This window comes from Taudactylus pleione, unplaced genomic scaffold (assembly GCF_031769625.1).
Source record: "Taudactylus pleione unplaced genomic scaffold, aTauple2 ptg000037l, whole genome shotgun sequence".
Classification (NCBI taxonomy): Eukaryota; Metazoa; Chordata; class Amphibia; order Anura; family Myobatrachidae; genus Taudactylus; species Taudactylus pleione.
The window spans coordinates 20,664,772-20,687,487 of NW_028284439.1; the positions used below are offsets into that span (position 1 = coordinate 20,664,772).

Genomic DNA, 22,716 nt, shown 5'->3' on the forward strand with positions numbered 1-22,716 from the left:
GTTTTAAGCTATGGACTTTCATCATATGTCATGGTGCAGGGGATTGCCATGGCAATCTCACTACTATTAGAAAACTAAGGGCCTGATTCAGAGCCGTTCGCTATTTGTGGTCGCTCGTTTAAAAACAAGGGGTGGCTATTCAAATGATCCGTACGCACATTGCAGTCTGTTCACACCTCTAAGTCTGAACGAGCGAGCAAAACATACGCTCGTTTATTTGTTAAAAACGCCCCCTGGCCGCTCGCATCCTACGTCATGTCCGCTATTTATTAGATTAATCGAGTACATCGACCAGCGTATGAACTGCTCGCTATTCTTGTGGTTGGTGTTTGCTACCACAAATTTGCGAGCAGTTCTGGCTATAAAATAACCCAGTGACGTGGTCAATGACGCTGCTGTTTTAAATATGCACACCCATAAAACGCCCGTTTTGACCTTTAAGCACGCCTGCGTTCGGATCTCCACTCCCCATTTTCAAGCACCTTCCCCTGTTACCACCCACATACGCCTCATTCTGTCACTCAAAATAGCAGGCCCTCGCTATATTGCGTACCAACGATTTTCGGCCGCACTGACTGGTTCGCGCATGCGTACTAAAAACCGTACGCATGCGCAGATGTGCAAACATCGCTCGGAACGAGCGTACTGCCGCTAACGAGCGGCTCTGAATGAGGGCCTAAGTCAGCTTGCAGGTTTAACTTCTAAATCTAGCCATACATTATTTGTGTTTTTTATGCACAAATAAATCTTTAAGTAAAATAATGGCAATCCTATATATCTACTATTGGTTTAAGCTGCAGTTATTAGACAGTAAGGGGTCTATGTACTAAGCCTTGGATAAAATAAATGTAGACGGAGATAAAGTACCAACCAATAAAGTACCAACCAATCAGCTCCTAACTGTAATTTTTCAAGCACAGCCTGTAAAGTGACACGAGCGGATTGGTTGGTACTTTGTCTTTCTCCACTTTATCTATCTCCAAGGCTTAGTACAGAGAACCCTAAATGTTTAATATAAGACATATACTGCTGAATTAGTTTTTTTTGTATGGCACATTACCTCAACTGCAGCCTTTGCTCTTTCAAATTCTTCTTCTAGTGATTGGTTTCTGGATAGACTTGCTCCTCCCAAGCGTGATTCTCTGCGCAACTGCCCCTGTAAAAATACAAATATAAATACTGGCTTGAAATATTCTGCCCACATAATTGTATTAATATAAATATTGGACTCATTTATAGATATGAGGCTGGAACACTGACATCTATTATGATAGGCTTGTCAAAGGTGATTCACTAGAAATGACATATTAGTAACATCACTTTCTGATCAGTTATGAAGGACTAAACACTTAGGGCTGTATTCAATTTGAGGCGTTAAGTCCGGATTCGCTGTAATTTACCGCCGATGAAGTCATTATCGCCTGTTTTAGTTTTACCCCGTATTCAATTTGAAATACTTTCCGCCTAGGCATTAAGTCAATGCAATGTAATAGGTGGTAAAGTATCGCCTATGAATGGCAGGCGTTAAAAAGTGCAGAAATGGGGTTTTGGGGTGCAACATTTCGGGAATCCCCGTGCAGCCTTCAGACAGTCCCCCAAAGGTAATCTGTGTCAAAAAAAATAAAATAAAAAAATTAAGGGCACCCCAAAAATTGACTTTGAAAAAGGGGGTGAAAAAAAAAAAGTTGGGGTACAAACTTAAATAGCGAACATGACTCTGGGGGTGTCCCCAAGTATGCCCCAAGTGTTTTTTTGATTACAGGTGTTTGTGGCAGGTGGGTTTTTCATGATTTGTAGTTCCACTGTAAAGTACAATAGTCTTACATTATTTGGCCCCCCCATTACCCCCACACCCATAGCTCCAGGGGTATGGGGAAGAGCCCCGGGCTTCAGCGTAAGCCTGGGGTTCTTGGGAGAGGGGGTACCCTTCTTTGGGGGTCCCCGACTCCCCGGAGATCACCGGCTTGCGCTGACCGACTTGGGGTGCTAATGCTTTGGACCTGGAGCCCCGGTGATTGGGTCTCCGGGCTGTGGCATTACACCCTGGTCGGTTGGGTCTGGTGCTGGTCTTAAATATAGGGGGTGCCCCACATCTTTTTTGCCCCCTATATTTAAAACCAGCACTAGTCCCTGCAGCCTGGTGTTGGTTTCTAAAATACGGTGGAACCCTACACATTTTGTTCCCCATATTTTTAGAAACCACCACTGGCTGCCAAGCCTGGGGCTGATTTGGCTTTTGGAGGGGGGCCCTATGTCATTTTTTTTTTAAACTTTTAACCCGTTTTTTTACAGGTATAAACACAACGGGAATTTTAGGGAAAAAATCCAGGAAACCCCCTAAAGATGTTTAGACATAGGGGTTCACTATGGGTGCCCCCATTTTTATCTCCTAAAGAAAGTTGGGATTTGTTTGGTGCTTTTTTGCTGATTTTTTATAAAATGACTTTAGGGACTTAAAAATATGCTAGTACCCATTTTCATGTACCCCAAATTTGATGGGACCATTTTTAAAAATGAAAAAATTAAGCTAAATGCTCTTCTGCATCACTTCTTCAAAGTTGGGAAAAAAAACACCTGCCGCAGCTATTTAAAAACCCAACTTTCTTTTGCAGCCAAAAATGGGGGTACCCATAGCGATCCCCCATGTCTAGACATCTTTAGGGGGATCCTAGGATTATTTCCTGAAAATTCCCGTTTTTTTACCGCCGATCCAATTATCGCCGGGTCCCGTTTTCACCTACTTTCAAATTGAATACGGGGATATGCGGGCACGCGCGCGATAATTTAACGCCTGGAAAACAGGCGAAGTCGGCGTTAAGTCCGGGCCACGTTAAGCTAATGTGGCTCAGCTCAAATTGAATACGGGCCTTAGTATAGCTATGACCAGATGTTACATTAACTTATCACATATTCCATTAGAAAATTAGAATGTTTAAATATAAATTCTTAGGGACTTAAAAACACAGATTTTCCTTCTCAGGAATGGTAAGGGTCCCTAGTGTGGCACGGTAATGTTTTTCTGTCAGGGAAGAGGTAGGGAAAGTAGGTAATTCTTTCACAAATACTGACACATAGGGCTTGATTCTGAGGCTTTGAAACTGAGCATACGCCATAGAAAGCGATCCTCAGCTGCGCAGACCATGCGTTTATACATGGATGAAGATTCCATATGCATACAATTGATCAGTCTGTTGGTGGACCAATATATAAAAAGAAAGCGCTGAATCAGCTGTTGATTTAAATGTTTTAATATATCCCTATTAATATGCTAAAAATTAAATATGGTATATAACCATATACCAGATATAAGCCGACAATTTATATACAAATTATTCCAACATACATCACACACAAATGGGCCCACACCACATAAATTTTAAAATAAGAGAGATATTAATCTGACCTATATTGCATGACAATATGCACATATCATATAAAATAATCTAGCATATAGCCCATGAGATTCATTCAATAGAGACCTCCGCTTAATATAATTATAAGAATATAGCTGTAACAGTCAAACATTGGAATCCAAGTTGATGCACAGCATGCAGCTTCAGAAGTATGCACTTTTTTGTAATAATACAGATACAACTGTATCAATCAAGCATTTAGAATCCAAATTGATACCCAACATGTAACTTTGCCAGCAAGATCTATTTCTGAGCAGTGTGCTATTTTAATATTCCCAAAAATCCCGATTCAGGTATATTCCTTAAATGTAGAAATGAAACATCATATTGAGCAGTTTGTTTGTTCCTTTAGACGATAGTATCCCCTGCTGTTGAAGGTACATATAGTTCACACTCCTTCAGAGGCTTTAGCTTTGTTAAAGTTATAAGTTTCCTCCCAGCAAATTAATGCAATTTGAATCATAAGTCCAACATGGCCATGTAAAAATAAAAATGTATAACATAAAAATATGCAGATAATATATTCTTTTTACCGGGATATATGTTTGCCGCGTCTGAAGACCTTCAGATCGGACAGCTTACTGCCGCTACACACCTCATTGATTGTGCTTTCGCACCTGTGTATTATCCGGGTGGTCTCTGCTGTATTCCCACGGAATCCTCCGGGTTTTGTGCTTCCTGCGGCTTCCTCGGTATGAATAGTTAGTTTCTGCGGGTACCCTTACAGATTGCACTCGGCATGCACGAGTATAGATCCGTATTGCCTGCGTCTCTGGAAAATATAAAACGCGTTTCTCCGCCTATTTTTTCAGCGGCTTCCTCAGTCAGTGTCTGTGGACATGTAACAATGACCGGGCTGGCTATCTGCTTGCAGATGCACGGATACATCCATAGCATAAGGTAGTAAGTAGGCTGCCACGACCATAGGGAAAACTGGCCATAGACACAAGCAACTAAGATAAGTCCCAGAAAGTTCTCTCCATAAAATAAATGATGTAAATATATTTATACTGTATACCATCATTTAGAGAAAGAATAAAGCAAAACTAAAACCAATTGTACACAATATGGCGTAATAATATTTTTAGCTAAAGTAGCTGTTTATTTTTGCTGCCTAAGATTAAAACAGACGTTTTTGCATATAATATATTTGCCATTTTAAATCCAGAAGCCAGAAACACTGACAATTGGAACCCAGAAGCTTACTAACAGCCCGCGTGTGAGAACGCTGGCTGCAAGCAGTGATAGTTGGATAGCAGTCATTAATAGATCCGAATACTTGAATAAGTTTGAGGAAAGATAAGCACCCTGTTTAGGATGGAATATTGTTAGTTCACCAGGGGTTAAAGGAGAAGGGGCGTAGCCAGGATTGTGTCCATTAACATAATAGCCTATGGCAGCAATAATGGGGTAGGGCCCCTATTCTTCATTATTAACAGTCTGGAAGAAGAGCCATCTTCCTCTTTTCCAGTTCTGGAAACAGACTGGGCTAAGTATCACTGTTTCCATATATTTCACGTTCCTCTGCTCCACTGCCACCGGGCTGTGCATCTCTCTTCGGATCAGGCCTCCTCAAGCTACGTGCCACCGGCCGGCCCCGCCCACCATCCCCCGGCGGCCATTTTGGCCCTCTGCCAGCATTTGAGGTAAATGTTATGTAATGGGATGGTTAGCTCCCCAGGGTTTCATCTCCCCATTAATATTCAACACCAGGGTGCCAGGCGCTGCTGTTTTTTCCTGTGTATTCCATCTCTCCCTGACCGCACTCACACAGCTGTTCCCAGCCCCCACCTGCACACTGGTTGTTCCTCTATTTCACAGAAAATTTGCAGCATGAGCCCCCCTTTATTTGCCCCCCCTGCGTAATTTCATGTCCACAGAAACCGTGCAGCATCAGCCCCCCCCCGCATCATTTCATGCCAGCAGGAATTGTCCTTACTGCTTCTACCAGCATTTAGACCCTGCTTCTACCAGCAATTACAGCTGCCCTGCATGCCAGCACAGCCACAGACACCCCCCCCGGGCCCGCTACCACCATTTCACAATCCTGATCTGCTGAAAGAGGTTGCGTCCCATGCTTCCACCTCACGTGTTTATTTCAAGTCCTCAGGTTGCCGTTTCAGAGTCTTCCAGGGTTCCACAGAAAGTGTCTTCGGCTGTCCAGGCTGTTCAGAAGGCGACTCAAGTCGTGGTGGGCGCACAGCGCAGCGAGGGACAAGCATTAGCAGACAGTTGGTCAGGGCCAGGCCTCCCTCTGCTGGATCACGTGAGCATGTTATTCTCTTTTTGTGCAGCGTTTTTTACTTTTCTTTGCAGTGTATAGCGATTCTTTCACATACACCGTAGGCCCTGTTAAGTTCAGGGGGTGTTTGCACAGACGATTAAGGGTAAACATTAAATCCAAAGAGATCTAGCAGCTAGGGTCCCGGTTGCAGCAGGGGATGGGGTCCATTGTGCAAACGCAGCTCTACTTTGGAGACTGGAGGTTAAAGTTATGGCAGCACAGAGAGTGTAGTGGTTAACGTTACTGCCTCTCATTGCAGACTTTGAGGGTTCCTTTATATGCTCCCATGAACTCTGGTTTCAGGGAGCGGATTAGGAAAGGCAAGTTTGTAGGCATGTTTGCCAGTACGGCGGATACTTAAAGGCTTAAACCAGGCGAAGGTCTTGTTGGCATTTTGGGGTCGGTTATCATCATTCATACCTGATTTGGTTAACTGGCTTGTTCATATTTGCGCTGTGTTTTACTGGAAAACACGACGGGGAGTATATAGATGTGCTGAAGTACATGCAGTTTTCAGGAAGAAGCAGGAAGGTTAGGCAGTGTTTCAGTTTGTGATTCAGGGACGTGAAGGTTGAAGGTTACTCGGTAGTCCTGCATGCCGATGGGTTTCATGATAGCCTGCAAGCAGCACTGTCCAGCCTGTCCAAGTACCTCAAGTGTCGGGCGCGGTGAAGGCTATGCGTGAATAATGCCCAGTGCAGCAGGGAGTCAGGTGTAAGTGCATTGAATACATGCTGTGTGGCGACGGCCATCGGCCAGTAATATAGCCGTATTGGCAGTGCATGAGCAGGTCGAGAAGATAACAAAACGAGCAGCGAGGGGGCATTACATAGTGTTAGAGGGTTTTTAATTTGGATTTTTGTTTGCTCTTAACGCACAATATAAACGACGTATTCCAAACGGTACCTTCAGTCCATATGCAATCACCCGGAAGTTGTTAGGAGCAATTGGTAGCGGAGGTTAGATTGGGGCGCAGGTGTGGCCCTTTCTTGCCTTTTCCTGGGAAAGGATTTTGAACCTCGCCTCTGTGGTTTGTACCAAAGAGGGTGACGGGCAAGTTTAGCTTTATCCAGCATCTTTCCTACCTGGAACGATGATCTGTCAATGACGTGTTAGATGCAGCAGTTTGCTGTGAGGTGTAACAATCCTTCGAGCAGGCACTGGAGAGGGTGCGAAGTTTTGGCGAGCGAGCTCACCTGGCTACAGTGGATATCGAATACACTTTCAGGTTAATGCCGCTTTCTTTCTGTATCTTTTCCGTTTTCGGGAATTTGAGTCGCTGGAACTTTTTCTGTAGATAAGTTCTTTCCAACGGGTTGTTCTGTTTACTTTTCCTTTGTCGACTGTTGCAGCTCACTTTAGCAATGGTGCGTGCAAGCACGTACACGTCATGGAGGCGCAGCTCAATTTTTTGGTTGCTTTATTGGTAGTGGGGCCACTCGGTGGTTTTTAGTTTGCAAAGATTTACTTTTTCTTTACAGGCGTCTTTTATCGATTCTAGGTGTACCGGTTTCTCGCGACGAAACTGAGGTCTCTTTTTACACGTTTGTCCTATCTGGGGATAGATATGGACACTTTGCTAGGTCTTTGCCGAATGCATTTGAATAAAGTTGGTGAATTGGGGAATTATTGGGGTGGTGTCACTAAGGCTATTGCAATCGCGTATAGGGCATGAATTTTGATTGTAGAGTGGTACCCACGGGCAGTAAATTGTCGTCGCTTGGACTGCTCCATAGCCAAGATTCAAGATCTCGCCATTTTCAGGTGGGAGGATCTGTAAGTTTGGTTGGTAATGTTTCTGGATTTCAGCGGAGTCAGAATTGGCTACCTGCTCAGGTGGACAATTCCGGGTTTAAGTTGTTTTAAGGATGCGTCTAGTGCCGTTGTTTTAGGAGTTATTGCAGCTGTACGCAAGAATTTGGCTGGATTCTTGGATGCGGCAAGATCTAACTGACAGTATGCTGTTTTTTGGAGTCTTTTCCAATCATGTTTGCAGCCGAAATCCGGGCTACCAGACTCGGCAGTAGTAGGATTATGTTACACAGTGATATTTTAGGTGTAGTTCTTGCCATCACTATTTGCGGGTCCCCTTCGTTTTTTGAGTTTGCTTAGGCGTTTTTTCACCTCTTTGGTGTTTGCGCAGGAACATGGACATTAGGGCACGTCACGTTCTGGGAGTGGAGTACGGTATTGCAGATGTCCTTGTCTCACTGTCCAGGGATTGGGTTTTGGGGGCTTGCCCCCCCTTTTTTGCTGAGATACATGGCTTACCCTGGTCCTGTTAATATCGGCTGATTGTCGTGCCGGAATTTAAGTAGTTTGACTTGATGTCATTGGCTCTGCGTATAGTTGACAGTTTGTAATGTTTAGCAAAGTTTTCTTGGCTTACGAGGACAAGGGAGGTTTGCCAGTACATGCATCTCTGTTAGTATAGTTTGGAAATGGCATGAGCAAAGTCATTCTGGAGTGTCCACGTTGGCAGCTCGGTCTAGCATTTTCTTATTTCACAAAGTTTCCGGTTATGTCGCTCTGATGGTTTTATATTAGCTTAGGTAGGGAGAGGTCAGGGGTGGAGCTCTCCATTCTATGTGATTTTGTGAAGACCTATTGAGCTATCAATTTTAAAGGAGCTGATAGTTACAGGGTCGGGGATCACATTGGTTAATTAAGAGGTGCAACTCTTTAATTTGGCATTTTGGTTAGCTTATTTAGGGATCTTTATAATTGGCGTGTTGTTATCAAATAAGATGAGTTAGACATCAACGGGTTGTTGTTTGAGAATTAAGTTTCAATATAACCTGTAATTGTGTCGTATTCATAATTTAATAAACTGATCAGCTTGCTAAAGGGCGATGGACCTCTATCCCAACTCCAGCACACTCTTTCACCAGTCCTAGTCAGCTTGGCCGTGCGTTTAATAGGTTATGGCCCCCAGGCAGTGCACGCTGGCTCCTTCACGCCACTCAGACAACATTATCTAGGTTTGCTTTACAAGGGTCATTCACAACTGTCTGATTGCTTTAGATTTGCCGCTAGATCAGTTTGGCACACATTTTTCAGGATTAGGGAGGCAACCTGCATGGCAGCTGTGGGTGCTTCCATTGACGCCTTAAAACATTTAGGTCGATGGTAGTCGTCAGCGTACAAGAATTAGTTGCGTGCTATAAGTTGCATAGTTAGCAGCGCTTCTTGCGAGTTTGTTGGGAAGCCAGATTTGGGACCCCGATTGGTTGTACATTTGAGGGGCAATGATATGGGTACTTGTGATTGCACTGCACTGATACTTGCTATTAGGAAGGACCAGCAAATAGTCTACTAGAGATGGCCAGCAGTAGGGTAGGCTGGTGGTAATACCTAGTCTGGTCACTAATGGGCAGGCGTGTTACATTGGCACCTTCAATTGCCTTACAAAGAGAAGAGTTTTTATAGGCCCAATGGGGTACACCTCACGGGCGCAGGTCTAGAGTGTTCTATTCGAATTGATCAATAAATTTCGGCTGTGTCCTCTTTTAATTCCACATAGGTGTCCGTGTGGTTATTTCTAGTTAGTAGTTAAGTGAGTGAATTAGTAGAATGTAAAATTCAAACATTGGGTGACTTAATAGATCCGAATACTTGAATAAGTTTGAGGAAAGATAAGCACCCTGTTTAGGATGGAATATTGCTAGTTCACCAGGGCTTAGAGGAGAAGAGGGGGCGTAGCCAGGATTGTGTCCATCGAAATAATAGCCTATGGCAGTAATAAAGGGCAGGGCCTCTACTATTCATTATAAATAGTCTGGAAGAGGAGTCATCTTCCTCTTTTCCAGTTCTGGAATCCCACCCACCCGTCTAAGCTGTTTTGTATGCAATTTTTGCTGATTTTGTTGGACTGTGCAATTTTCTTTTTTCCTTCCAACAGGTGGAGGTACAGTCTGGCGGGAAGCAGTGCTTATAGGCGGCCTATTATAGCGTAAGAGTGCCAGGGCAGCATTTGCTTTTTGATAGCGGCCAGTTGGTCATTCCCCTTAGGGGGGGACCAGGCCATCATCTTAGGGAGGGGTCAATGCTGTGCCAATTAAGGGAGAATGGTTTTGCCTCAGGCTAGCTTATGCCGGGCGAGGATTCGCCTCTTATTATTTACAAATATATTTGCTGGGCTGTGGCCTTGGAGCGCTGTTTTTTTACTGCCACCATCTTTCTAATTACAAATTGATCAATACATTTTGCTTGTGTCCTCTTTTAATTCCACATAGGTGTCCATGTGGTTATTTCTAGTTAGTAGTTAAGTGAGTGAATTTGCATAATGTAAGATTCAAACAATGAGTGACTTACAAGGTGCAGTACTTGGAAGAGACATGTCTAGGAATAATATATGTATACTATATTTATATATATACAGATAAAGTTCAATTAACATACATTTTATCAAATATATATTAGACATGAGCGGGTACGGTTCCCTGAGGACCTGACCCACCTGAACTTCGGGGATCCGGGTGATCTGAGGTGCCCCTCAGATCTCTCCTCCTGCCCCGGATCCCTAATTGAGGCAAAACCTCGCGATCCTCTGTCGGATCTCAAGGTTTTGCCTCGAGCGGCCATTTTAAAAAATCCCTTTGCCTTCAATGGGCAAAGCGCTGATTGGCTGACAGAGCCGTCTGTCATGGCTCTCAGCCAATCAGCGTTAAGCCCATTGAATGCAGGGAAAAAAGAAGATGGCGCTGGTTCCTGCTGCCAGCACCCCCCACTGCCGACACACCTGCTGCCGGGTTCCCCCGCTGCCGGTGTCCCCCGCTGCCGACACACCAGCGGTCGGTACCCCCTCCGCTGCTGACGCCACTGGCTCCCCCATGCTGCCGACACCGCCGGCACCCTGCATTAAGAACACCCCTGCACTACCGACACAGTCACCAAACCTGCACTGAGGACACTGCCAGCACTCCCACACTGCCATTCCATGTACTGAGGACACCGTTAGCAAACCCCGCATTGCTGACACAGCCAGCAAACCTGCACTGAAGACACTGCTGGCACCCCTGCTCTGCTGACACTGCCGGTACCCTACACTGATGACACTGCCAGCACTCCCACACTGCCATCCCATGTACTGATGACATCGTCAGCAACCCCCACACTGCCGACACAGCCAGCAAACCTGCACTGGAGACACCGCTGGCACTGCCAACATCACAGGTACCCTACACTGAGGACACTGCCAGCACTCCCACACTGCCATCCCATGTACTGAGGACACCGTCAGCAAACCTGCACTGAAGACACCGCTGGCACCCCCGCTCTGCTGACACCGCTGGTACCCTGCACTGAGAACACTGCCAGCACCACAGCACTGCCATTCCATGTACTGAGGACACCATCCGCAACCCCGCTCTGCCGACACTGCTGTCACAGTAAGTGCACTATTGGTGTATCCAACCAACACTTTATAACACACTGTATCCATGTTGGAAATTGGAAGCTGGACTGCCACATGTTAGTGCTGCCCACTGTGTCACTGAAAAAGCACCCCCTCGGCTTATACTCGAGTGATGCCCGCATGGTACGCAGCTGAGTAGCGTACCATGCGGGCCGTGGTGCAGACTGTGTCTCTGTGACACAGCTGCACCGCGTGTGTAGCGCTGACCAGACGGAGTTCGGTCAGCACTACACACTGCCAAACACACAGCCACCGGAGCCGGCAGCTGTGTGTTTGTTGTAATCAGCAGCCAATGAGAGCCTGTCAGACTCTCATCGGCTGCTGCTGCTCCCACTGTGGGAGCCATCTTCCGGCTCCCGCAGTGGGTAATGGGAGAGACGTCGTCATGACAGCGTCTCTCCCATAATGCAAAGCGGCCGGAGGATCCAGTAGCAGCGTCGGGACCAGGAGCGGGGTTTCAGGTAAATGTTTTTTTTAATTTATATTACATCTCTCTACTGGGGGCAGTACCAGGGGGGGGGATTACTACTGGGGGCACTACCAGGGGGGATTAATACTACTGGGGGCACTACCAGGGGGGGTATTACTACTGGGGGCACTACCAGGGGGGTATTACTACTGGGGGCAGTACCAGGGGGGTATTACTACTGGGACAGTACCAGGGGGGGATTAATACTGGGGGCACTACCAGGGAGGGATATTGCTACTGGGGGCACTACCAGGGGGGTATTACTACTGGGGGCACTACCAGGGGGGTATTACTACTGGGGGCACTACCAAAGGGGGAATATTACTACTGGGGGGACTACCAGGGGGGGTATTACTACTAGGGGCACTACCAGAGGGGGAATATTACTACTGGGGGCAGTACCAGGGGAGGGATTACTACCAGTAGCTGCTGCATTTCCCACCCTAGGCTTATACTCGAGTCAATAAGTTTTCCCAGTTTTTTGTGGTAAAATTAGTTACCTCGGCTTATATTCGGGTCGACTTATAATCGAGTATATACGGTATATATATATATATATATATATATATATACACACACACACATATATATATATATATATATATATATATGATGAGAAGTATAATAAAGATAGACTTCTGTAATAATGGCAATCAAGAAATAACTGAGAATAAAAAAAATATACATATATGTAGACACACACAGTTATCTTAGCTATGTCTACTTTATTGCTGTAAAATCCTTATGAACACTAGAACAGTTGTTCCCAAACTGTGCGCCGCGGCGACACTTGCAGGGGTGCCTCAGGTTGGTGGTCCAGCACCAAATCAAATTATTTATGGTCAACATAATGTAAATATGTGGACAAACAGAAGCGCAAACCTGTCACCTACTACATACCTGAACCTAAGGATGACAGGTAAGCACATATAATGTGGTAAAAGCATCTAAATGAGAATTACTCCACAATGAAATTACATTTACTAGTATAGACTATTGATAATGATAAAAATATACCTATCCTAATGTAGCTATGTGGCTGCATACTGTATTAGAAGCTGACTACCAGCTCATCAATATTTAATGATTTGCTCCATTACAACCCACAGATTGTAAAGGTAATTTGTCAGGAGGTGAAGACAGCCAAATCATAGAGCATTAAACCATTAGCTGAAAGTAGACCATTCCCATAACCACTTGTTAGTGACCATGTGGTGGTAGGCACCTACTGAATAATGTATATGCTTTAAAAAGGACACCATGCAATGGCTAAAACTTTTTATTTTTATATATAAATTATATTTATATCATCATAATATAATAAACTGTATATCAGAATTTTATCATAATTAAATATATAAGTTAATATTTATGGAACACAAAAGCTCAACACATTGTAGAACATGCCCTTTTATTCCCAACTGTTAAAAGACCAGTGGTGTAACTATAATGGGTGCAGAGTGTGGGGTACACATGGCCCCTGATTCAAAGGGGCCAACACCACCCAGTGCTTACAAATTATACTGTCTTATCATGCAGTCGCCTACACCACATTTGTGGTTCTTTGAAAATATGGCACCAGTGCTATATTTCCAAATACATTGATAGCCCCAGTGCAATATTTTAGAAGAAACTGTTGAAAATGTGGTGCAAGCACAGACAGGGGTGCTGAAGGAATGTGGGGGACGGACACTGATTACCCTGACCCCAGATTATTGGAGGGGCCGGGCCGTTTTGGCTCAAGGGGCGTGTCCATGTCTCTCAGAGTTGGCGACTCCCTCATTACCCGGGCCCTGCTTATTTCTTGATGGTCCAGAGCACAGACGAAAACATTATGCGCGTGTGCCAGCGCCATATTTTGAATGAGAGGGGTCTATACAAATATTTCTATTAAAATGATCCCTCAAAAATATAGCATTTTTGTGGAATTTATTGTAAAGGAGAACGATAGTGTAAAAAGACTTACTGTATCAATCCATAAACAGGATCAATGGCTTTTGACCTAAGAGTCCCTATAACATTACTAATGGGTTGCAACAGTAGCCTCTTTGTTAGCTTACTGTGCACTATGAAATAATAACCTAGTTATTAATCATATTTAATATTATTATTGTGAGCAAGATGCAAAGTTCTGATTAATTATATTTAACTGAAAATACTTTATATTATACTAATAATATATGTAATATTAATTAACACACTGGGCCTCATTTATGGACCGTAAAATGCCTTTGCTTTGCACCTTTCTGCCTAGCTCACAGGGTGCATTCCTATTATCCACTCCTGGGAGATTGCTCCGCAAACCATAAGCACAGACAAATTGTGCAAAATGTGTAAAAATGTAACATCAAAGTCCAAACTTCTACCTTGTAAAATACCTCTGTTAATTATTTTAAACAATTCAATTTGGTTCTTCATAATTTTTTGGTTAATTTAATAATGAGCATAAGGAAACATCAGGACTGCCGTTATTATGCAGCACTTTGGGTATGCTCAGCATATTATACGACTCAGAAATGAATGCACCTTGAAATAAGATTGTCCTCCAAAGTGCAACATGGAGGTGTACAAGGTTCCAATACAAAGTAAAGGACATTACCCGAACAAGGTCTGACCTGGTGACAAATGGATGTTCTTGCAGAATGGAAATAGCCCTAAATATTCTCCAGCACTTATTTCATTTCCCTAATCACGCTCCACAAAAAGGAAATCTTGTTTTTGTCTGTTTCTTTCCTTATAACTCCCTAAGACCTTCATTAAAATACCAAATGCCATACTTGGTATTCCTATACTTTAGTCAGATCCACTTCAGCGTAATGTTCTGTGATTTCTCTGAATATGTATAAAGTAGCCATGGGAAAGTATATTCTTGTGATTGCTGTCTGGTTTTCCCTAGATAATGGGTGTAAAGTAAAAATATATCTATTTTAATGTGTTACCATTACCAATAGAAACCTCTGTAAGTTCTGAAAGAAGCAAAATCTAAGATTTGTTTGTGGCCAATAGAAGAAGAAGAAACTGATAGTAATTCCTAATGAAACTGAAGCATGAAGCTGCAGAAATGGGCTAAGACCATACTTGCCTACCCTCCCGATTTGGTCTGGAGCCTCCCAAAAATTGGGTGCCGCTCCCGACCTCCCGGGAAGGCAGGCAATCCTCCCGGCTGCCGCCCACCCCTCCTATCCCCCCGCAATAAGCTTTGCAACCCCTGCTGCGGGGGGGAGGGGGGTGGTAATTTTGGCCTCACCCCCTGCTTCACAATGCCTATATTATCGGCACTTTGTAGCAGGGGCCGGGCCAAAATGACGCAATTGCGTGGCGCCACCCTGTCACGCCCACAAGTGCCCATCACCCATGTGGCCACTTCCCCTTGTCCCGGCCAGGCCCCCCGTCCTGCCGATCTGGCTGCTCCCTCCCGGAAGGGGCAGCCAGATAGTTGGCAGGTATGGCTAAGACATAATGGTAGAAACTACTCCGAGGGGTATATTATTTACTAAAGTGAGAGTTTTTAGTGGAGATGTTGCCCATAGCAACCAATCAGATTCTAGATATTATCTTCTAGAAGGCGCTAGTTAAATGTTAAGTAGAATCTGATTGTTTGCTATTGGAAATATCTCCCCTTCTAAAATCTCTCACTTTAGTAAACATACCCCCCAGTCTTTATGGAGTTAACTTTTTTAATTCCCTTCTTATGCACTCTTAGATAATAAGAACCAGATGGCAAATTGAAGGAATAGACTCTTAAGAGACTTATCAATAGGTCAGCATATGTATGTGCCTCAGAATAGTTTAATTTCCCTCAATACCTTTTCCAAGTGTAGTTGCGCATACTATCAGCACTGCCGTGTTATCATGTCATCTTTATACTCCAGATCCTTCCGGGTAATAATAGTAACAACGGAATACCATTGAGAACAATTTTTACTGAATTTGTTATAAATAGCTTTAAAAGAAAATGTAGTTATTACTAAGCTATTGTAGAGAAAATTGTTATAGTTTTCTGCTATTTTAGGTTATCTGCAGCGATACCCATCTACTGTTTTCAGAAGTATCATTTTAACTGTTAAAAAGTCTGGGCTACCTGCAAGGTCTAATGCAATGGTTCTCAAACCTCAATCTTAAGTTTTCTCAACAGGTCATGATTTGTGGATTTCTGTCTATGAAAGCAAGTGGGATAATTACTAAACCCAGTAAAATAGATTAACTCACGTGTGTAGTGGGCTTCTAGATAACTTCTTTTGTCTTTTTATGATCTGCCAAGGACCCTACTATCTCCTCTATTATCACCTCATAATCCAGTCCCACCTTAAACATCCTCAGGCTGCACCTACATTATACCCAACCATGCCTTATAAGGCTGGGTACACACGTAAAGATTTTCTGTCCAACCATCCAACTAGTTGATTGGTTGGAATGAAAATCTGGTAGCGTATGGGAGTAAATGATGATCAGCAATTTGCTCCTAAATGTCAGAAAACAGATGAAAATGGTCGTCAGACAAGTTTGTTAAATGTTTGATCTAAGCAATTTGTTCAAACAACAGTTTTTGTCCATTTTCCGGCGTTTGGGAGCAAATTGCTGATTGTCATTGGCTTTCATACCTTATCAGATTTTCATTCCAAACAATCAACTAGTTGGATGGTTGGACAGAAAATCTTTAGGTGTGTACCCAGCTTTAGACTAAAGATGGGTACACACTGAACAGATACTGTATATCTGCTGATGATGGTCATTCATACACACTGAATGACCATCATCTGTCTCTGGCCGCGGGTCCCGCAGATATATTTGCCATCGGCAGTGCAGCAGAGCCAAGGCGATATGTCTGTGAACGACGTCGTTCATAGACATATCGCTGGTACACACTGGCGGACGGGCACACAATACATTGGCCAATCAATTGAGTGTGTACCTGGCATAAGCGGCAGATTTATCAAAGTGGTGAGAGATAACTGTCATTTTTCAAACACAGTAGTAGATGTACTAAGCCTTAAAGATAAAGTGGTGAGAGATAAAGTACCAACCAATCAGCTTCTGTCATTTTTCAAACACAGTCTGTTAAGTGACAGGAGCTGATTGCTTGGTACTTTATCTCTCCCCAAGCTTTGATAAATCTTCCTCTAAATCCACTCTTCAAATGTATATATTTCCAATAAATTACATCTTTTCAGATCATTACATTTCTTAAGTGTCCTGCACTTAGTTACTCCAATTTTAGCAGGAATCCAATTCTCCATTTTAAACTATATAATTGGTTAAAGGAGGAGTCTGAAAGTCTTCTGTTGAAGTAATGAACCTGATTGGATGGCCTCAGGCATCCCTCTAAAGGTACACCAATCAATGTTGTCTTCCCTCCTACACTGTCTTGTCTATGCTCCAAGGTCTCCAAATGTATACTGCAGAGTTTCCCAAACTCTGCCATTACAGTCCAGGTTTTAAGGATATCCATGATTGAGCACAGGTGACTAATTAGTATCTCAGTCATTTTGTTTTATCCATCTGGACTCAAGCATAGATATACTTAAAAGCTGGACTGTAATCGCTTGTCCTGGGGGCAGAGATCTCACAGGAGAGAATCACACCATATTATGGCGCTACAATATGACACTGCAATGGATGAAACGGTCTGTGTGAATTTTTTTTCCAGCTAAAACATTTTATTTCAGTGATTAACTTATATGCCTAAGGCAGGGGTTCCCAACCACGGTCCTCAAGGCACACTAACAGTCCAGGTTTTAAGGCTAGCCATAGCTGGGCACAGGTGACTTAATTAGTACCTCAGTTATTTTGATTTACCCATCTGTGCTTAAGCATGGATATCACTAAAACCAGGACTGTTAGTCTGCTTTGAGGACTGTGGTTGGGAATCACTGGCCTAAGGGGTCTATTTACTAAGCAGTGTTAGGAGACAAAGTGAAAGGAGATAAGGTACCAGTCAATCAGCTCCTAACTGTCATTTTTCAAACACAGCCTGTGACGAAATCAGTATGATCAAATCCGAACGTCGGAAGACCGGAAGTGAAGATCCCCACGGGGTAAGTAAATGAACTAACCCTAACCCTCTCCCCCCCAACCCTCCTTTAGAGGTGCCTAACCCTAACCTCTCCCCCCTAGTGCCTAACCCTAACCTCCCCCCTGTAAGTGCCTAAGCCTAAGCCCCCCCTCCCCGCAGCCTAAACCTAACCCTTCCGGTGGGGTGTCTAACCCTACCCTCCCCCCGGGGGTGCCCAACCCTAAACCTCCCTTCCCCTAGCCTAACCCTCCTGGGGGGTGAGTACTCTAAGTCCCCCCCAGGAGCCCATAACCTAACCTGGATTCTTTCTTAGCCAGCACCCACAATTGATTGAATTCAGCTGACCGGGGTCACAGTGCAGGATGGGAGACCAGCTGACGGAGCCCTGGAGGGAGGACATCAACGAGCACCGATAACCGGAGGTAAGTGGAAGTGCGGGGGGGGAGGGGTGCTACGACACTGGGGGGTCGCGGGGCTGGTATGGTGAAGCACGGCACCTTCTCAATGTATTTTTTCTGAAAAATACAGTGAGAAGACTGCGGACGGGATTCGCAGGGACAGAGCTTTATCCCTGCAGGAGATTTTTGATAAATCCCTGTGATATTGCATAAATGTGCAATGCGAATTTAGGTGAAAATATCACACTACAATCTGCATTTCAAATGCAGATTGTAATAAATAGAGCCCATAGTCAAACATACATACATACATACATACATACATAGTCACACATACATACACAGTTATACATACATACATACATGTCGCACCCGGCAGGTAAACACTAAACAGTTCACCTTGTGGCCTGTATGCTCATAGCAGGTTCTTCGGATGAATTCGGAGAGGCAAGGAGGATAGGGATCACACAAAGGTACGGATAAACAGTTTCTTTCCGTAGAGCACGGTTTTATTAGTAAACAGACTGTAACTCTCAAAGATTACGGAAATAATCATGTAACATAGGATTCTTCACAATACGTTCACTTGGCAAATCTTACTTTTCACAAACAAACAGCTGGTCATAAAATGACATCACATTGATGGCAAATATGGTGTGCAAAATACAATTCAAGTGATCTCACAGTGACTGATAATACTGCATAGTTACCATTATCATTGTTACTTCACATAACCAATAACTTACATTGCAAAACTCTGATAAACAATCCCACAACCCTTGACTAGTGTGCATGAGAATAATGTCAATACTCTACGCTGATCAGCACGTTGGGGCCCAAGGGTAAGTATGAGAAGTACTTTATTCTCCTTATATGACACATATGTCCTTGATGATTCCGGTTATAACTACCAGGTGACAATATCATAGTGGGATAGTGTATAATAGCTATTATACCAGGAAAGTTACTGTAGCTTTGCTCCAAAAACAGGCTGTCCCAATGTACTATGACAATAATAGTGTCCGAGGTGTATGTGAGTGTGCTGCTTAATGTCACAAAGTTCAGAACTCACCACAGTGCTGCCCAGGGGCAGAACTATGGGAGACAATGGAGGCGTCTGCCGCCGGGCGCTAGCACTCAAGGGGCACATCCTCCATTGCCCACAATATATTCACCCCACTTAGGGCTGTAAATACGTTCCACCACAGTAGCAGTCTTACAGTATCTTGACTCAAACTTAGTCCTCAAAGCCCCCACATCAGTTGGTTTTCCCCTCCATCAGGGATATCAGGAGGGCTTCCCACCCCACATCAGATGGCTTTCGCCGCCATCAGGAGGGCTCTGAGCTTTATGCTAATTGCACTATACAGGTCACTATCTTATCTGTGACTAATGCATAGCTGTATATACCTGAAAAAGGGTGTTTTTGGGGAATATCCTGCAAATTTAGTAAATAGGTCTAATAGAAACAAATTCACATATTCTATATTAGTGTTTTTGTGCGTATAGAGAAATATGGTGCATACCTGTCTATTTTCCCTTTTTTTGTAGGGGGGGGGCACCAAATTATAACTTGCCTCCGGGCGTCTGGGGTGAACTTACGCCACTGGTGCTGCCTGTATCACTTTGTAGTCTGTCTCTGGTGGAGCTGGCTGACTCAGCACAGTGCTGCCTGTATCACTTTGTGGTCTGTCTCTGGTGGAGCTGGCTGACTCACCACAGTGCTGCCTGTATCACTTTGTAGTCTGCCTCTGGTGGAGCTGGCTGACTCACCACAGTGCTGCCTGTATCACTTTGTAGTCTGTCTCTGGTGGAGCTGCTGACTCACCACAGTGCTGCCTGTATCACTTTGTAGTCTGTCTCTGGTGGAGCTGGCTGACTCACCACAGTGCTGCCTGTATCACTTTGTAGTCTGTCTCTGGTGGAGCTGCTGACTCAGCACAGTGCTGCCTGTATCACTTTGTAGTCTGTCTCTGGTGGAGCTGGCTGACTCACCACAGTGCTGCCTGTATCACTTTGTGGTCTGTCTCTGGTGGAGCTGGCTGACTCACCACAGTGCTGCCTGTATCACTTTGTGGTCTGTCTCTGGTGGAGCTGGCTGACTCACCACAGTGCTGCCTGTATCACTTTGTGGTCAGTCTCTGGTGGAGCTGCTGACTCAGCACAGTGCTGCCTGTATCACTTTGTAGTCTGTCTCTGGTGGAGCTGGCTGACTCACCACAGTGCTGCCTGTATCACTTTGTGGTCTGTCTCTGGTGGAGCTGGCTGACTCACCACAGTGCTGCCTGTATCACTTTGTGGTCTGTCTCTGGTGGAGCTGGCTGACTCACCACAGTGCTGCCTGTATCACTTTGTGGTCAGTCTCTGGTGGAGCTGGCTGACTCTTTTAATCAGGAGCTGCAGCCTCCATTCACTGCTGTAGTACAATAGTTGCAAAGATAGGGGAAAAGGCTCACAGCTATGACTGCTGTAGATATCTTGTAGAAGTGTCATCCACTCTGCTGTCTGCACCCTGGTGTGATTGCTGTTAGGATAATGCAGCTCTCCTAGCACTCTGCCTCAGCCATACACTGCCTGTCTCCAGGGGTCTTGCTCTTCTCACACTGCAGCCTCACTTACTGTAACTACAGGGGCTCCAAACACACAGCACTCCTGCTCTCCACTTGGTCTCTGGTCACCACCTGTTTTCCCCTCTCCTCACACTTCCTGGGATCTCTCTCTCTCTCTCTATCTCTCTCTCTCTCTCTCTCTCAGTCAGGGCACAAACTGCTTATACGTGCTCCTCCAGCCAGCTCTGGGTCCTAAAGTCCTCCTCTTCCTCCAAGCACACTGCAGTCCTGTGCTATTCACGTGAAAGGCTGTCAGGGAGTTAACTCCTGCTTTCCCTAGAGGAATCTTTCAGGGGTGTCACATACATACATACATATAGTGCCTTTTCCCTGAGTCAAGCTTACTATATAGGCTGCTGGATAGTCAGGTCTCCTCCCCTCCTCTCTCCCATGCTGCAGGCACTGCTTGCACAGTGCCATGTAGACCCGCCCCCAGCTCGGACTCCACCTCCCTGCTGCTCTTCAGCTGCCAGTGCAGTCCTATGATACGCTGCAGCTGATTAAAGTATTGGTGGATCCTCTGATAGAGGGGGACCCAGGGTAACTTGCCCCCCGCACCCACCCCCCTCACTTCCCTTAATCCGGCTCTGGGAGTAGGGACAGTAGGCAGCCAATGAACTGCTGATAACTGTGCTGTGCTTCTGGGATGTACAGTATATAATCCTCTAGTAAGGAAATGAGAAAGTATTACATGACTCAAGGTGCTTATCCACTACACGACTAATGAACGACTGAACGATAACGACATCGTTATTGTTCAATCGTTCTTTATACTGTGCAGTGTATTTTGTGCCCTCCCTCTTCCCCGAACATGCACAAACTGACAATATTGTCAGGTTGGTCAGTCTGTTCAGGTGATGACAGATGCCGACAACGTGGGAGCGCGTATCGCTGATCGTTGCTGGCATATTCACTGCACGATTAATAAACGATTGAACCATACCGATGACGTTATCGTTCAATCGTCCATTTATATCGTGTAGTGGATATGCGCCTTGGATCAAGCGATGATCATATTCAGATAAAAAAAACAACTTGGTTTTACCTTTAATTCAGTACTGTACCTACACTTCTGGGAATACCTGGTGTAACGAGTTTAGGTAGAGAAAGGCGTCACCTAGGGTAGATTGTGAACATTTTAATAAAGCAGACCTCAGTTTGGAGGTTAGAAGACAACATTCCTTACTCTGAGATACCAGATGGCATTGTCCAAACTTCCAGGAGGCCAAGTTTTATAGTACTTTTCTGTTTTAATCCCATGTTATTTTATTTCTGACTTGCAAGCACGTACTTACTGTAATTCATTTTGTAATACTTTTGTATGAGCACTGTGACTATATTAGCTTGGATTAAATATAAAATGTAATCAATTCTGTCTTTGAGCTCTGATTAAGAACCTATGCTAACCAATTATAAATTCTTACAAGTATTATTGTTCGGTATTGTGTTGCTTAGATACAGGTGAATTAGACTTTAATAAAAGTGTGGTTTCTATAGTGATGCAGCATGAGATCCGAGGTGTTCTAAGCCTCCTTAATTATATATCATCATATATAGCACAGTGGTGGTAGTAGTGAGTTTGTACAGATTTAAGTGTAATACATAGTTATTGCAAGTTACTAGCATATAGAATCATACACATCATGGGCAGCCTGGTATTGGGAAGCTGTGACGAGCAGTGACTGCAATTTCTGGAAAATTTGGCTCATGTTCTGGGTTTGTAGACAGCCGGCCTGGGTGAAGGGGCGTGGCCTAATCACGGAAGGCGTGGCCACTCCAATTAGTGGAGAAAAAATAATAATTTTGCAGCGCCATGAAGTGGCACTGCACGCTGGGGAGGGGGCGATGTGAGCCCTCAGTCCGGCGCAAAGCCAGGGGAGGGCGCAATCAGTGTGCTCGCTCCCCCCCAATGCAGAGACTGCTGCTGCTGCTGCAAGCAGTTTCCCACTGCACGCTGCTGTGTGCTGGGCTGCCTGTGAGGTAAGAGGGAGGGGGGGGCAGCATCACACCTGGGCCCCCACCAGGTCCCTCCAGCAAGCCCGGGCCCGGGTAATTAGTACCTGCTCCCTACAACTCTTGGCGCCCCTGCTCATGTTGATGAGATGAGATGTGTG

At 44.6% G+C, this 22,716-nt stretch overlaps 1 protein-coding gene across 1 annotated transcript in view; it reads right to left on the reverse strand.

Moving 5' to 3' along the window:
* The window catches only part of PEX5L (peroxisomal biogenesis factor 5 like), a 101,673-nt gene that overhangs the window by 31,060 nt on the left and 47,897 nt on the right, over positions 1 to 22,716 (reverse strand). Inside the window, exon 6 of the mRNA XM_088452345.1 lies at positions 1,061 to 1,156. Within this exon, the coding sequence (XP_088308471.1) occupies positions 1,061 to 1,156 (96 nt within the window). The remainder of the gene's footprint in view (positions 1 to 1,060; positions 1,157 to 22,716) is intronic.